Source organism: Siniperca chuatsi, linkage group LG7 (assembly GCF_020085105.1).
Source record: "Siniperca chuatsi isolate FFG_IHB_CAS linkage group LG7, ASM2008510v1, whole genome shotgun sequence".
Classification (NCBI taxonomy): Eukaryota; Metazoa; Chordata; class Actinopteri; order Centrarchiformes; family Sinipercidae; genus Siniperca; species Siniperca chuatsi.
In genome coordinates this window covers 17467141-17483056 of record NC_058048.1, presented here as the reverse complement: position 1 = coordinate 17483056, position 15916 = coordinate 17467141, and the positions used below count along the sequence as shown (strand labels likewise).

The window sequence follows — 15916 nt, the reverse complement described above, 5'->3', positions numbered from 1 at the left end:
AAAGGTAGTACTGTGGCTACAGTGCTACATGGAAACATTTGCTCAAAACCAACAACTTAGCTAACTAACTAACTAACTAACTAACTAACTAACTAACTAACTAACTAACTAACTAACTAACTAACTAACTAACTAACTAACTAAATGAATAAATAAATAGCTTAATAAAAAATGCATGTCTTTCTATTTCCGTGGGTCAGGTGCAGCACTCCAGTGCTTCCCCTGTCTCTGATTGTAGAGGGGAGTGAAGAGGGTAAAGGACTTGGGGGAATGGTGTGCAAAAGCAGAAAGTGGAAGACATTAAACAGAGAGAGAGAGAGAAGTAAGGACTCATCTCAACAAGAATGTGATTATGACTTTCTGCACCAAGAGAGCTCTCCAATCTCTCACTTTCACTCCCAACACAATTAACAACACACCCCACTGCTCCTATATCACTCCCAGGCTTCTGATTGGATAGATTGAAAGATTTAGATTGATACTCTGCCTAGGGGGATAAATGATTACAAATGACTCTGACCCATCGTCACAGACCTCCACTAAAGCAGAGAGGCACCAGGTGGAATCAGTTAGAGAGGAGTTAGAAAGAGGAGGGAAGGGGAGGGGACTGAGTTGAAAAGCTCAGCTCACTGAGCTTCAGTCATTTGCTTTCAACATCGTTCTGTCATTCATATCAAACGTTTGCAGAATCAGAGAAGAAACAAGACGTGAAGCATATCCAATGGATCCAGTCATATCCATTGCAATATTCCCCATGTCTTACAATTTCCCCCCTCAGGCAAACTTTGAGATTAAACAACTTCCACGTTTTGAAGCTCCACTGTGTTCTTGTTTGACACTTTTAACTTGCCTTCACCATACAATTGATTTGCTGGTGCCACTGTGGAAGAGCAACTGCTTCCACCCTAATGGCATCATGAATGGCACTGCTTCACCTCTTCCAAAGAGGCAAAAGATTCAGTGTGAATGCAGATAAACAGGTAAATCATAATTACCATTCATCTTGACGAACAACTTGTGACATTATTTGAATAATTTAAAAAGTTTCTTTGCTTCAAGCAGGAAATGTTCAATGCAGACATAAATACATTAAGAAATAGTTTTTAATTAAGGCAGTAAGCTCAACTATGGTAGGTATTTAAACTTTGTAATACATTTGGATCAAGATCATTTTGATTTAATTGTGCATTTTCTTCTCACTTTATTATTTCTCATATGTATTCATATCTCATCGCTGCCATTGTTGCTAGAAAACAACATTCACTGAAGCACATTAAAGTTATTACTCATGACAACAGTCCCTCTCGCTCTTAATTTTTTCATCTTTGTCATCCCTTTTCAACTATGTTATATCCAACATCACTTTTAGTGGAGAAAGCTTTTTTTTTTAAATGAATATGTGTGAGAGTCATGAGGTTAATGCTGCATTCGAAGCAATAATTACCATTGTCAAGAGTTCTGACAAGGGGGAAAATATTCATACTTTTAACAGGCATTTCAACATCCAAATGAATGCAATAATGTAATAATTGCTGATATCCTGGAGGGGTGCTCAAGCTATTAGACAGCTACTACAACAAACACATATTTAAAAAAAGCCACGAGAAGAGCTGTTCAGAGTGGCATGAGTGTCTCACTGGAGCCTAAATGATGATAAGAGTGCAGGGGCCGCTGTGCTTCAAAGGAGCCTTCTTCAAATGCCATATCAGCTTCTTGACAATTAGTGTGGGCAGACTGACTGAGTGTTTCTTATAGCAACACAGTGTAAGTAAATAATCTGTACTGTAACAATGGTAATACTGACTTCATTAACATTCATGAAGATGCTCCTAATACAATGTTATCCCATTATCCTTTAAAGTAGGGCGCAACACCGATACTAACAACCACTTCTGTAGTGGTGCTCATAGATGTAACGGTCATGGTAATGGTAGTCTTTCACTTATGCAATGTCAGAAGTTTATAGGTATATGCAATGTCAGAAGTTTATTGGTGGTGCAGTTGTTGAATGCTAAAATAAATAATAGATTTTTTATTAGATTCTGTCACAAAAAACACACTTGTCTAAATCTTCACAAAACAAAAAAAGAAGAAAAACAAATATTATTTCAATGCTTAGCCTACAAGTCAGGATATTTCCGGTGAGTCTGATAATGCAGATATGTTTCTAAATCAGGCTACAGGAGGTTTGTCAGTTTGTCACTACAGTTGAAACCAACAGTGAAGGTCAGTATGAGTCATCAACAGTAATTATTTTCAGAAATTATTAAAATCTGCCAGTTTTCCTTTTTTTGCTCCATGTGCTTCTGTGGGAGGCATGCCTTCTCAGCTTTCATGACTTACTGCACACTTGCACAGTGAAGAAAAATCAAAACAGCTGAAAACAGAAAAACACAAATAAGACTTGATTTGGTTTTGGTTTTCTTGTTTATTAGATTACCCACTTAAAAATAAAAACAGGAAAAGCCACAGTCAAAAAAACAAAAACAAAATCTTGACAGTTTCTTTTGTTTTCCATTTTTTAGATTAAACCACAACACAAAAACAAACAAGATGTTGTGCATACAATTGAAGAATGACAAAGGACAAAAACACTAAAAGTTAATACCGATTTAACCCTGCTGTTATATATTTCTGAAAGCTTAAATATCAAGGTATTTTTAAGTTAGAGAGTGCAGTACTCCATGGACAATAATGTCTCAGCATTTCTAAAAAGTCGGGCTTAGAAATACTTCAGAAGCCCAACTCCCAACCAAAATTCCTATATAATATATAATAATAATAATAATAATAATATATTATATTCAGAAATGTAAACAGATAGATCCCAATTAACCAAAAGCATAGCTTTATACCATATTTGAACCCTAACCACAGTGGCCAAAAGTTAAAGCATGTGTGGAAGTCCCCTAAAAAGCATTAGCATTACTAATGCAGTACCACAGATTGAGCACTTAGTGGTGTTTTTACAAACCATATGTACAAAATGGCATTTAATTAGGAAATTAAAGTAACAAACATAATTGTAACAACTTCAGCAAAAATGCATGGACATGGCGACTGAATTTCACAAAACCTAGATGTGATGAAGGACTCATAACTAACACATACTTCTCAGAAAGCAGATAATGATGTAGCCTATTTTACATTTCCTCTTCCTCTTTGTGTCTCTTGAGCAAAACAATGATGTTTACAACTCTCCAAATTTCTCCAAAAGGTATTACCATATTGTGCCACCTTGTCTCACTAAACACATACCCTTCAGGGACTGAGCAAAGAATAAATGCTACTTGTTTGAAGGTACAGCAGTAATCAGACTTAAGGACTCAGTTCCTTGGTAAAAGACAATTTTAATAATTCAGGAAAGCTATCCTAATTCAGTTAATTAAGAGTCTCCTTATTGCTTGGACATGCAGTAAACACAATCCCACCTCTGTTTGAGCACTCCTTCTCCAACCTCTGGGACTATTTTTGGACATACCTGTCACTGAGCGCTGCATCGTGACTGCATAGAGGTGATGAGGGAAAACATCCACTGGAGATTGAAAGAGGAAGAGAAGGGGAAGACAGACAGAAGGAAGTCTCTCCTCAAAGACCCTGTGTTTCATGCTGCAGCATCTCCTGTCATGCACAACTGACTGCCATGGTGACCTTTTTTGTTATCAACATCATCTTTGATATTCCTTGCAGCAGAATCGACGATATGGTGTGTAACATTATAAATCACATATGAGTACCACTGCTTGGTCATGTGTCATTTCAGATGTGGTATTAAGAGACAAGACAGAGATTGACCAGAGAGGGTGTGTGGATGTGTTGGTCTCAGAGTGTCTGTGTTGTGAATAACACCAAAGTTGAATAGAGCTTCAGTATATCAGTGATGCTTGAATTGGAGCCCTAGGAAGGAGTGACACTGGGGGCAGGTTGGCCAACAATCAAAGATTTCCCCTGATGTAATCAGAAAATGAATCAGAAACATGGCGCTGCCCCACAGCAACAATGATTAAAAAAGGGAACAAAACCACAAAGAATAATGAGTGTATAAAGACTGCATTACCATTGTGAGGAATAACCATTTAACATGCTTATATATGTGTGTCTTTGTCTGCATGCCTGTGTTTGTCAGTGTGAATTACAGTGTGATTCTTGCATTCACTGTGTTTACACTGACAAGCTCTTAATTATTCATAAATTCAGATGCTATTCTTGTGTTAAATCTCCAGTGATTTTTTCACTGACACTCAACTAGCAGAGAGAGTACACATGGATCATATATGGTACTGTGCCAGTAAAACAGGCACATACCGTAAGCTGTAAGAAAACTGCATGTGACTGAATAGTGCGATATCACATGCATTTTACACATAAATATTTCAGACAGGTAAGTTTTATACCTCCTGGTGTCCCAGTGGGAGCACCTATAGTGAAATATGAGGCACGGAATCCGATTTCATTGGCCATGTTAATAGAAATGATTTTTCTTTGTCATCAAAAAACCTGTCCTGGCTCTTTCAGAACAACTTCACTCTGATAGTGTTTGCCAGGGGGCAAATAGAATCCAAATGTCCTAGGAGATGGTGCAAGTCCATTAAGCTGTGTCACCAAGTACATCACATCAGTCAGCCACTGCCTGCAGGGACTCGGAGAAACTGACAAAACACCTCCTCTACTGATTATGTTGTTATTTGATGAAGAAAAGAGGACATTAAAAGAGCTTAGAAACTTTTGAGCTGCAATCAGGAATTTACAACAGTTCATATTCCCTGTACGTTGTTACAGGCTGGTATACACCAGTAAAAAAAATGCAACTGCTACTGAGTCTTTAGGCTTACAAAATATAATAATCACAACTACACTTTACACTCTTTTAATATAAGCCTGGTGCCACCATTTGGTTTAGTTTAGCATGAAGACTGGAAACAGGGAGCAATAGCTATCCTGGCTCTGTCCAAAGCTAACAAATTCAGATTCACCTCAAAAATTCACTAATAAACACATTATATCTAGTTTCTTGGCCAAGAAATAGTCCGGCACATAACCTCTCGTTAAACCGTAACTTGTTTTTACACTTTGGTTTTTGGAACAAACAAGATACAATGTGTTAAATAGTGAGCTTTCGAGTTGCAAGAAGGTGGAATTTTTTTTACTTTGGACAGAGCCAGGCTAGCAGTTTCTCCGTTTCCAGTGTTTAAGCTAAGCTAACGTCTACATGCTCCAGCTTTAGATTTATATTCTCATCTCACTCTCAGCAAAAAATTGATTAAGCTATTTTCAAAAATGTCTTTTAATAAACTATTTTAAAGCCTACTACTTTAAAGCCAGTACAATCTGTAATCTGTTCTATAAGTAGACAAATGCAATTAATCAATGTTTTAATAATCAATATTCACTTTAACTGGCGCTGCTTTCGGTGTACTTTATTTTACGGTACACTAATAAGACATAATAAGCTGTACTTTGTATCAAATTAGAACGAAACTAGAAATAATATGTTCTTTAATTAGACACCATACACCTAAATTATTTTATAATTAGAAATTGCATATAATGCCTATTAGACCCAAAATATACTATAGACACTATTATTCCAAATTATACTCTAATAAGAGACCAAATAGGAGATAATACACAATTAGACACCATTTTACAAGATCATTGTCTAGTTAAATCAAATAAAATACCATCAGATCCAAAATATGCTAGTTAGACGCTATTCTACTCGTACTACTAGTATGGGTAGAATAAGGGGTAATAAAGGGTAAATTATATACTATTTGGTTTCTAATTAGAGTGTAATTTGATATAATCTTGTCTAAGTATAATATTTTGGTATCAAGACAAAGACAACATCACAACAAAAACAAGTGAACTCTGCATTTTCTGAGTAACCTCTGCCAGCAGCAGCAGCACTCACCCTGAGTGACGAATTGCCTTGAAAAGCAAGAATGTTTCATTCTGTTACCTGGGGTTAAACTCAGTGATTGCTAACAGCATTACAGGAACTTCTGCATCATGTTGTTCTTGTTGCTGATGATGATGCTGGCTCTTGCCCTGCATGTTAGCTGTAATAATGATTTTCTTTTCCTGAAAATGATGCAATGCAGGGCTGTCTTTGGTCATAACAAGACTTATGCTCAAATGATGAAGTATCAATGATGACTCATGAAAGACTGCAATTCACAGCCACAGCAAAGGCATTACACCATCCCTCTTTATCCAAGACATGGTGATATCCATCTACTGACAGTGTATTCTGACTCCTAAAGTAGACGCTATGTCTAAATTATACCACATAGACTGTAAAGTTTTATTTTCAAATGTTACAAGTCAAGTCAATTTTATTTATATAGCCCAATATCACAAATTACAAATATGCCTCAAGTGGCTTCACAATCTGTATCGCATACGACACCCTCTGTCCTTAGACCCTCGATTCGGATAAGGAAGAACTCCCCCCAAAAAAACCTTTAATGGGGAAAAATGGAAGAAACCTCAGGAAGAGCAACATGGGAGGGATCCATCTTCCAGGACGGACAGACATGCAATAGATGTCGTGTGTACAGAATAGATCATGTAAAATAAAAGTACAGTATGCACAATCAGGATAACAAAATTATAGATACATTGTAAACATATATGAAGAATGGATCCGAGAGGACATTGAGCAACAACTTCAGGTGTTGCCAAACAGGTAGGACCTGAGTCATGTTTATTTCCATTTATCAGTGTGGATTTTTTTCACAAACAACAAAATGACCTTTCCTAATAAGAATGTTTCAGCTTCTCAGTACACACACACACACACACACACACACAAACACACACACACACCACTGGGTCGGTGGCAAACCATGGTTCCCACAAATATTCTGTTTCCCAAAGACTCGCAAGACTGAAGAATGCTCCCTTTAAAAAATGTACTTCATTACATTTAGAAAAAGTACAGTTTTGAGCCCAAACTGTCTCTTCATCAGGTACAGAGGTATCAAATTGACTCTGTGTGTCATTGAATAATCGCAGTCCCTCCCATGGGTGTGGCTACAGCAGCTACCAGTACATTCCTCAAAGCCAGACTCAAGTCAGTTACTATACTACTATGTACTATAGAAACTAACATTGTGTACATAGGAAATGTATCACAAAAGCAAAAAATACAACATATTATCAAGGAATCAAGTCAAAGAATTACAAAAATATGTACAAAATCACTAAAAACAATCAAAAGAATAAAGTCATAGACAAATTTGGTTTCCATCAAGGGTGATTTAGACAGCATGAGCTTCCAAGGTGTAACTTACTAGTCTAGGTAGCACTATTATAGCATGCATTACACTTCCAATGGGAAGGACTGAGACTATGTATTCAATGATACACACCTGAGTCACACTGATACCTCTGTGCCTGATGAAGAGCCACTTTTGACTCGAAACATTGTACTTTTTCTAAATATAATAAAGTTAAATAAAGGGAGCATTCTACAGTGTTGCGAGAGAAGCAGAAATCACGGTACAATTTTTGGACTCAGCACCTGGACAAAAAAGGTGTGCATGTGTTTTGCACACTTATCCACAAATATTCCATCATAAAAAAAATCCACTTTGCAGACTATTTTCTTGTCTAGATTTGAATATAGGGCCTGACAATTACAGAGTGATTTCTGTAGTTTTGTCATTTCACTTAAGCTACGGTACTCTGTGGCTGATATTCATCAAAACATTGACATATCTTTGTTGATAATAATGTCTTTATTGTTGAACTGAAAATAATGCAGGATTTGTCTTTCAAAACAACACACATAGATGTATTACTGTAGCTATAATTTCAGTTTTGCCAAGTTCACCTCATTCTTACTCAGAAAAGGCCCCAGGGAGCTGCTTCAGGGGTCGCACACATCCACATGATTATACCTGGATGCTGCAAAGTCCTCATACAGGTCATTAGTTTACCACGGAACAACTCCACTGCAGCAGTGCTCAGAGTTACTTCCAGTAAACAACATTACTCAAACTGCAAACCAGTCCTGGGAATAAGAGAGAGGCTGCTGAATAAAGACAAATCATTTATGGGTGTATCTGTATACACAGAGCGAAATGTGGCACTTTATAGTGTCTCATAACTTAATTTATTGGATTTGTAATTTTTTGTTAAACATACATTTCATGAGAAGTCAAGTAGAGGAGCATTGTTTAGCATGCATCACATTTCCATCACAGGCATATAATCACAGGTAATGTGTTCAGAAAAACTATGTACAGCAAATAACAATAATGATAATAATTATTTATGATCTTTCAATTTATAAAATTGCAAATATGTGGTTATTGGCATGGCCACATTATACAGCAAGTAAATCGTCTCTTAACACACATTCCAATCAGGTTTTAAGATTAAGAGCTCACGTATCAGTTTTAACACTGCAATGAACACTGACTTGATATCTATAATTTATATAATTATATAAATATAATTTCCATCATCAAAACATAAAGTACACACACAGTAAATAGCAGTTTGCAACTTGTATGTGTGTAGTATACACAGATGGCTCCTTACGTGACAAGCACAATGATTTTAGAGAACAATGTTACATTTTTTCTTTTCTCCATGAAACAGGTCATTGTTACAGACATTTCTTGTTTTACATTCAGTGATTTGGAGAACAGGACTCCACAAACAATTCACATATAGAGCCAACATGCCTTTCAATAAGACACTGTCAGTTTTTCAGTCACTCCACTCCATAACTATAAAAAGCAGATCGCAAGTTCCCCCCTCGTGGTTTGTTTTCCTTAACAGGATGAGGTAAATGCCAGAAGAGATGCTTTTATTCATCACTCCCCCCTCAGTCTGATCAGGCAAGTGATGTTGAAGTTTAGCAGTGCAATATCTTAATGAATGCCTTCCTGAACTCGACATTAAAGGTGGTGTATATGATGGGATTTACGGCACTATTCACGTAGCCCAGCCAAGTGAAAGCATTATACATCTCAGCAGGAACCTTGCATTTTGTGCAGTGGGTGTTCAAGATATGCGTGATGAAAAACGGCAGCCAGCATATGATGAATACACCTGAGGAGATATGATAAAAAAAGAAATATTAGAAAAAGAGAGCGTGATGAAGAAGGAGTCTCTTATAATAGACACGCAATATGGGTGACGTACTGTATGGAGAAGTTGGACTCCAAAATACAAGAATCAGAACTATTTCCTTTTGTTGCATCACTGCCTGTCTTGTTTTCAAGCTTTGTTTTAGGTCTTACCAAAAAATTTGAGCTGGAAATAAAAACACATGCAGAGGCAGCCGAGGACCTAAGATGGCTGGAAGCTTGTGCAAAAGAAAAGCAGTTTTCTAAATTGTACATTACAGGATTTGCTTGTGGCAAATTAGAACAGAAACAAATATTTAGGCTTGATGAGTTTGATGAGTCCCCTGCTGGTTTGATGTTGTGATCACTGCATGTGCAAAACAAATTTATTTGGTTGATTTCACAAATTGTCAGTTCCACTTCGATGTGTATACTGACATAAAAAAGCATTTGATTTAACTTTAACGTCACTGATTGTAAATTATTTATATGAAATTTTAAAAAAAAAAGCGTAAAGTGAACCAACTTACCAAGGACGATGGCTAACATCTGAGTGGCCTTTTTCTCCTTCTGCTGGGAGATCTTCCTCTTGCTCATGGTCTTCACAGAGGTCTGAGTCTTGCCATTAGGTAAAGCCTGCGTCTGGAAGGCTTTGGTCACAACCGGTGCTGGATCCCCCAGGGCCTGCTTAGTAGGATCTCCGTTCTTTTCTGCTTTCTGGCTCTCCTCAGGGGGTGTGGGGGGTGAGGAGGTGGGGCTAGCGTTGGCCTTGTTAGGCATCAATAGCTGGTGGCTAGTGGCCGGAGTGTCCCCAAGAGCACACTGTGGCTGCTGCTTCTGTTTCTGGCTGCTGCGACTGTTGTTCAGCTCATCCAGCTCCAGATCTTCCCCCTCGTTGACTACATCTTTGATGAATATCTGAGGAGGAGCAGAAAAACATGAATTCAGATGGTCATTTTTCATTTAGGTTATTGTACAATGGGTGACATTCGAAATAACAGGTTTACTGTGCTCACAGAAGCAGAAAGGTGCATTTTCAAGCTATATTTTCTCTAAGAAATGGAGGAAAACTTCAAGGTGCCACCTTGCTAAATCTAGTCAATCTGGCAAAACAAATATGTCTCCAGCAATTAAACCTTTTAGAGGGAAAAAGCTGTAAACAAAAGAACAAATAAAGAGCACACACCACTTTCTTCTTGTTGACAGGAAAACTCCCATTAGATTTAACAATCATGGTGCACAACCTCACATCCTCTGGATGAGTGCACTTATCCTGAAATGAAAACAGTTGTGTCAGGCAAGGAGAGGGTACAATGTCAAAGCACAACTGACAAAAGGGCTGTCTAAGCACAGGTCCCACTGCCTACCGGGTCAAATGAGGCTACATCGAGCTCTGGCACAGAAAGGCTGTTTAGTAAGAATCTGATCTGCAGCTTCAACAGCAGCTGCAAGTCCATTAACCTGACAGTGTAAGAAATTGTTAACTGAGATTATTTCACCAAGATGACACAAAACTCATCCAACAATTAACAGCATAAGTGAAAATTTATTTAAATTATGTTCTTTTACTCCATAAAAATTATGTACATAATCTGTCAATATGCTGCCATATAACGACTTCACAGACCATTAAATCATATAGTAACTCCCATGTCCATAAATGTTTTCCCTGACCTCATTCTAACCTAACACACACACACACACACACACACAGAAACCACATTGTAAAGCCATGCATGAACATGAGTAATGTAGCCTAGTGCACTGGATCAAAAGCATTACTTGGCTTCCTGTGCAGAGCCCATTGACTTTCACTATATCCAGTTAAATCAATAACCAGAAAAGCAAAAGGTCATTTGAGGGCCATAGTTAAAGTTGTGTGATGGCTTTTGACACTGAAACGTGCCAGTAAACATAATATTAAGATTAAAATTTGTCTCCAGGATGGAGCTAGTTATAGAGTATTTAATTTACAAATGGAGGGAAGAAAAACACTTAAATGCTTTAGGTATAACTGAGCTTTGTCCTTTTCATCTCTTGCCTTGAAAGTTATCCATTGTTTTTTTTTTCAAAGAAAATCAATTCTCTTCTTGTCTGGCTTTTCCCCTTTTCTGTATGTTGTTACATAATATAATGCCTGTCTATAAAAATATCAAGTATAATTGGGTTGAGAAAATTATTGATTGCAGTTTCATAAAGAAACAAATTAACTCAAAGGGCAAGAGATTTTATTTATGTTCTGATGTTTTTTTTTACACTGGTTGAAAAGGATATCATTCTAAAATGATCAGAACGCATGTAATACTATGCTATCCATTTTGAATTGAAATTGAGCCTGCACAGTTATTAGTAACGCTGTGGAGCAATGTTTTTATGACTGGGTCCCCATTTTGTTTGTATCATGCAAGCGCACAAAAAAAAAATCTTAAATGTTCAAAAAGTACAGAAAGATATAGAGCTCTGGTATACAGTATTAAAGGTGTAAATCAATCTCAGTGTTGTATTGAAGCCATAAAAGTGTTAGTCATAAACAGCAACTATACTGTTACAGCGGCTCACCTTCAGAGAAGTAGCTCCATCAGGGTCGGCAGCCTGACAGACACGCTGCTTTGGCTTTGTGTTAACACGTTTTCTGCGCTTCCTCAGGACCACATAAATTTGCACATAAACCAGCAGAGTGATGATGAAGGGAACATAGAAGGACACGATGGAAGAGTATACCACAAAGGCTGGATTGGCGATCACACAGAGAGACTCATCACGAGTAGCTGTGGAGATAAGCACAGCGTGAATAAAGGCTTCAGACTTCATGTTAAGTTCCATCCAAAATAGTTTTGTGTAGTTTTGTTGTGTTTTTGTCACTGTGACTCTTAGGAAAACTTTCTACAATAAAATGATTTGGCTTGAACTTGAGCTATAAACCAAGCGTTGCTTGCTGATTTCAATCTCTTGAAAATTCATCCAAAAAATTTAGCCACTCCTACTACTCCTCACTTGGACAACTAACTTGGATTATTTTTTTTCCCTCCTCCCATTCGCTTAGGCCATTGCAGTCCTTTTTATTCCAACCTCCCTCACCCAGAAGAACTGCCTTATAGCTGATCCAGGATGCTGCCACAAGACTTCTATCTGGTGCCAAATGTAGAGATCACCCCAATTTTAGATTCCCTGCACTGGTTGCTTGTTAATTTTAGATTTCACTGATTTACTTTTAAAGCCAGCCAAATTTGCCCTGAGCTACATCACTGACTTTTTAACTCCCTTCACACCAGAACATACACACTGGCGTGACAGTCTTTGGACTATGGACCAAGTAAAATTCAGACCCTAAAAGCATCTTCAGATTAGGCATCAATTGCTGCCACACAGGCACAGATACAGTAACAACTGAGTCATCATGGATACTGCAGATGTCACAGTAATTGTGTAGTTTGTGTTAACAACTTGTCATCTTCACACTTGAGAGTGGCTGTGATTCAGGAGGTAGAGTAGTAGTCCATTAAGCAGCCCAGTTTTTACATATGGAATTCTGTTTACTTAAACCCTGTTAAAATTTCAAAGTAAAGCCTGCATTAAAAACTGGAGGCATGGAGTTTGAAAGAAGCAGGCATTATGGGAAATGTAGGATCCAGTGTTTTTGACTCTTATTTCTTTAATCAGTCTCTGGCAAGCTCCCCAACTTTATGGACGTTACATACTAAATTTCTGGAATACCCCTTTAATACCCCACTTCAGATGGCACATGCACACACACAAACTTGTGTGTGTGTGTGTGTGGGTGGGTGGGTGAATGAGAAACGCATTGTAAAGCGCTTTGGGTAAAAGTACTGTATACAATGCTGTCCGTTTACAACACAAATCTGAGGTTGTGACAATCTGTATTTGAAATGAAATCAACAGACACCTCTTGCAAACCTGCTCTCCCTCCACAGTTCTACAAGCTTTCAATCCATTGCTAAAAAATATTTTATATACCAGTTGCTGTAGCTTAAAAACAAATCTTGAGTTGGCTAGATCTGCAGCCACTGCTCACTTGAAAGCAGTTGTAGGGCTCACAAATCTAAACGTCTGAGTCCTGGCAGAATCGACATTACATCAAGGCACTCAAAGGGATGAGTGGAGCTTCAAAGTGACAGGATGTGAGCCACAGGAGCTGGTCAGTAACAAGCCTAAAAAGCCCTTAATCAGAACCTGCTTTAACTGTAATCCTCCAATAAAGTCCCTGTTTTGTGGAATAAGCAACGTAAACGGTTAAGGCTTGCTAAAAGTAGTTACATGTCAGTATGACAGTATGAAGCAATAGTTTACTGGCATGGGTAATTGTCTGTTGATAGTTTATATTCACTTTTGTAATACAGTGCTGTACAGTATTGTAGCTGTAAATGGGCACTGACATTGACATTCTGCTTTAGTGCAATATTATGAGTACAATATTAGTGCAAATATGGGCAAGCATTTAAAAGATATGTCCGCAAACTATTTACAGCGTAAATGTGTCAACAATGTACATACTGTACTATGCAGTGGATGTACCTATGAATAATACAGTGCAGCACCATTATTGCTCTACCAGTTTTGTCACAATCTATTAAAAAACAGTTCTGTTTCAAAGACTGCAGAGCAGAGTTATATGGTACTCTTTCTTACCTGTGTTATTTAGGCCAAACAATAGGGGACATGATATGGCGAAAGACAGTACCCACACCACAGAGATCATTACTGTGACCCGTCTCCTGGAACTGTAGCGAGTGTTGTACAGCATTGGCATTGCAACTGCTGTGTAACTGTAAGGGGTGAAGAAAAAAATAGCCACTTTAGTTTGAATTTATGAAAACATGACACCTTTCGACATGACAATAGGGAAATCATGACAAAGGTTCAACAAAAATGTTTGTCATACACTTTGTATGGTTTAATTTATTAATCTTTGATTTGATGATCTACGGCTAAATAAATGTGATACTGTTACTAGTTCTCTTTCTTCATCAGTGGAAATTTTAGCTCAAAGGAGGACAGAGAACATGAAGCCTACAAGTGGTAAAACCAAGAAATGTTGCCTGTCATCTTTGACAAGATCCTTTTTAATGGTGGACTAGCCCTTTGGAAACAGCTATGTGCTGTGGGCTACAGTTTACATGAAGAGGAGGAACTGTAAGGTTGGTTGTGTTTTTCTGTCAGTGTCTCAGGAAAGACCTTATCATTTAACCTTGCTACATTGGTTGACCCTATTAGTGAGCTTGCTGTAATCACCAGGAAATGCACAGCTTTTTACAGTGCTCATGCATTGATTTCTGCGTAATTTGGTTCACTTTAGACATAAAGCCAAGTGGTTAAGGCTATAAGAGACTATTTTGATTGGTTTCTTTATGGAAACACACGAGGGAAGTCAGGATAAAGGTAATTGTATTATGTCATGTATTTTGCCATGGACTATGCAGCACACTGTACAAAAATCTTGGGTAAAACAAGCCTTGGGTATGGAAAAACCTCTCTGACTGGCCAAAGAGTGATAATGCACCCTGCTGGTGCAAGGCCATAAGATATGCATATTTCTAGAATATGACTGGTTTAATTGGGAGTAAGATATATTTTTTTATCCACCGGCTCCTGTACCACTCATTTTCGGGATGGATATACACTTGGCTGCATCAACAGTTAGTGCATGACGGCGGAAGTGCATGACGATGGACAAATTACACTTTTGAACAGAGGAGAAATATTTTTTGTTTCATATTCCATCATACCAATTAAACTGAAATGAACTGCATGTGTCAATATGACAGAATATTTCAATATACTGGAGATGAAGAATCTTGCATATTTGTTTCTTGCAACAAATATGAATGTAACCAGGTAATGAATGACCAGCAGAAGTAGCACTAAATAAAGAGCCGTCTGGGAGCCGAAAGAGCCGGGTCTCGGAAAGAAACGAAGCCACAAGATCCAGCTCCCTTCAAAGAGCCGTAATTCCCATCACTAGCAGTCAGTCCCAAAGAAATGTAGCAATATGCCAACAAAGGCAGTGAAGACGAACACTGCAAGTTAGTAAAGAAGGATACAAACAATAAATTGTCAGCATTGTGAATGTTTTCTATGAGGAAGGATATGCATTCAACTAATTTTTTCCTCAAGAATACACACAATGTGTTTTGTTGAGTAACACTGAATGTAAACATAATTTTATTTACCAGACAATTTTACAAAATAAATATATAATTTTTATGTGATTAAAGAAAGAATCTGTGCTACGTTAGATGAATGGTTGATTGGTACCAATAGTGTAAAAATGTGTAAAAGCCTTTCCTCTCATATGGTTATATCACAGTAGCTATAAATGGCAGCAGAAGTGATATTATTAATTATTATATTTTAATTAAAGGGATGTGCAATTTTGCATGCCACATCAAGTGTTGTTACCTTAAAGGCAAAATCTATAATCCAGATTCATTGTAGGTTTGCCCCTCAATTAAAAATCACTTGTTTTACTTATTGTTTTCTTATTATATCTTTATCTTGTGACATGCTAGTAAAATAAGAACACATACATGTCTGTGCTTTTCTGCACACCAAATGTGAAGGCTATCCTGCACAGATTCCCTGGTTATACAGCTCAAACCATTGGAGATGTAGGAGAAACAGCTTTTCTTAATGCAAAACTCCAAACTCATTTTTTCAGGATTATCATAATTTTATGTCACATTAATTGGGTTATTATGGAGAGCTATGGGATTATGTAATTATGTAAACAGTTTAGACTTGGTTTTTCTCACAGTATTTGGAGTAGTGTACTATATGTATACACGTTCAAATAAGACAAAAATTTTAGACAA

At 37.5% G+C, this 15916-nt stretch overlaps 1 protein-coding gene across 3 annotated transcripts in view; it reads right to left on the bottom strand.

The window, feature by feature from the left end:
• Nucleotides 1–7726: 7726 nt before the first annotated feature.
• Nucleotides 7727–15916, bottom strand: part of drd2a (dopamine receptor D2a) — a 43811-nt gene continuing 35621 nt past the window's right edge. For 2 of the 3 annotated variants that reach the window (XM_044203129.1, XM_044203131.1), the window contains 5 exons: nucleotides 13734–13870; nucleotides 11646–11854; nucleotides 10273–10359; nucleotides 9617–10004; nucleotides 7727–9069 (listed from right to left, as the gene is read on the bottom strand). In XM_044203129.1, the coding sequence (XP_044059064.1) occupies nucleotides 8873–9069; nucleotides 9617–10004; nucleotides 10273–10359; nucleotides 11646–11854; nucleotides 13734–13870 (1018 nt within the window). In that variant the 3' untranslated portion in view covers nucleotides 7727–8872. The remainder of the gene's footprint in view (nucleotides 9070–9616; nucleotides 10005–10272; nucleotides 10360–11645; nucleotides 11855–13733; nucleotides 13871–15916) is intronic. The other variant, XM_044203130.1, reaches the window with a different exon arrangement.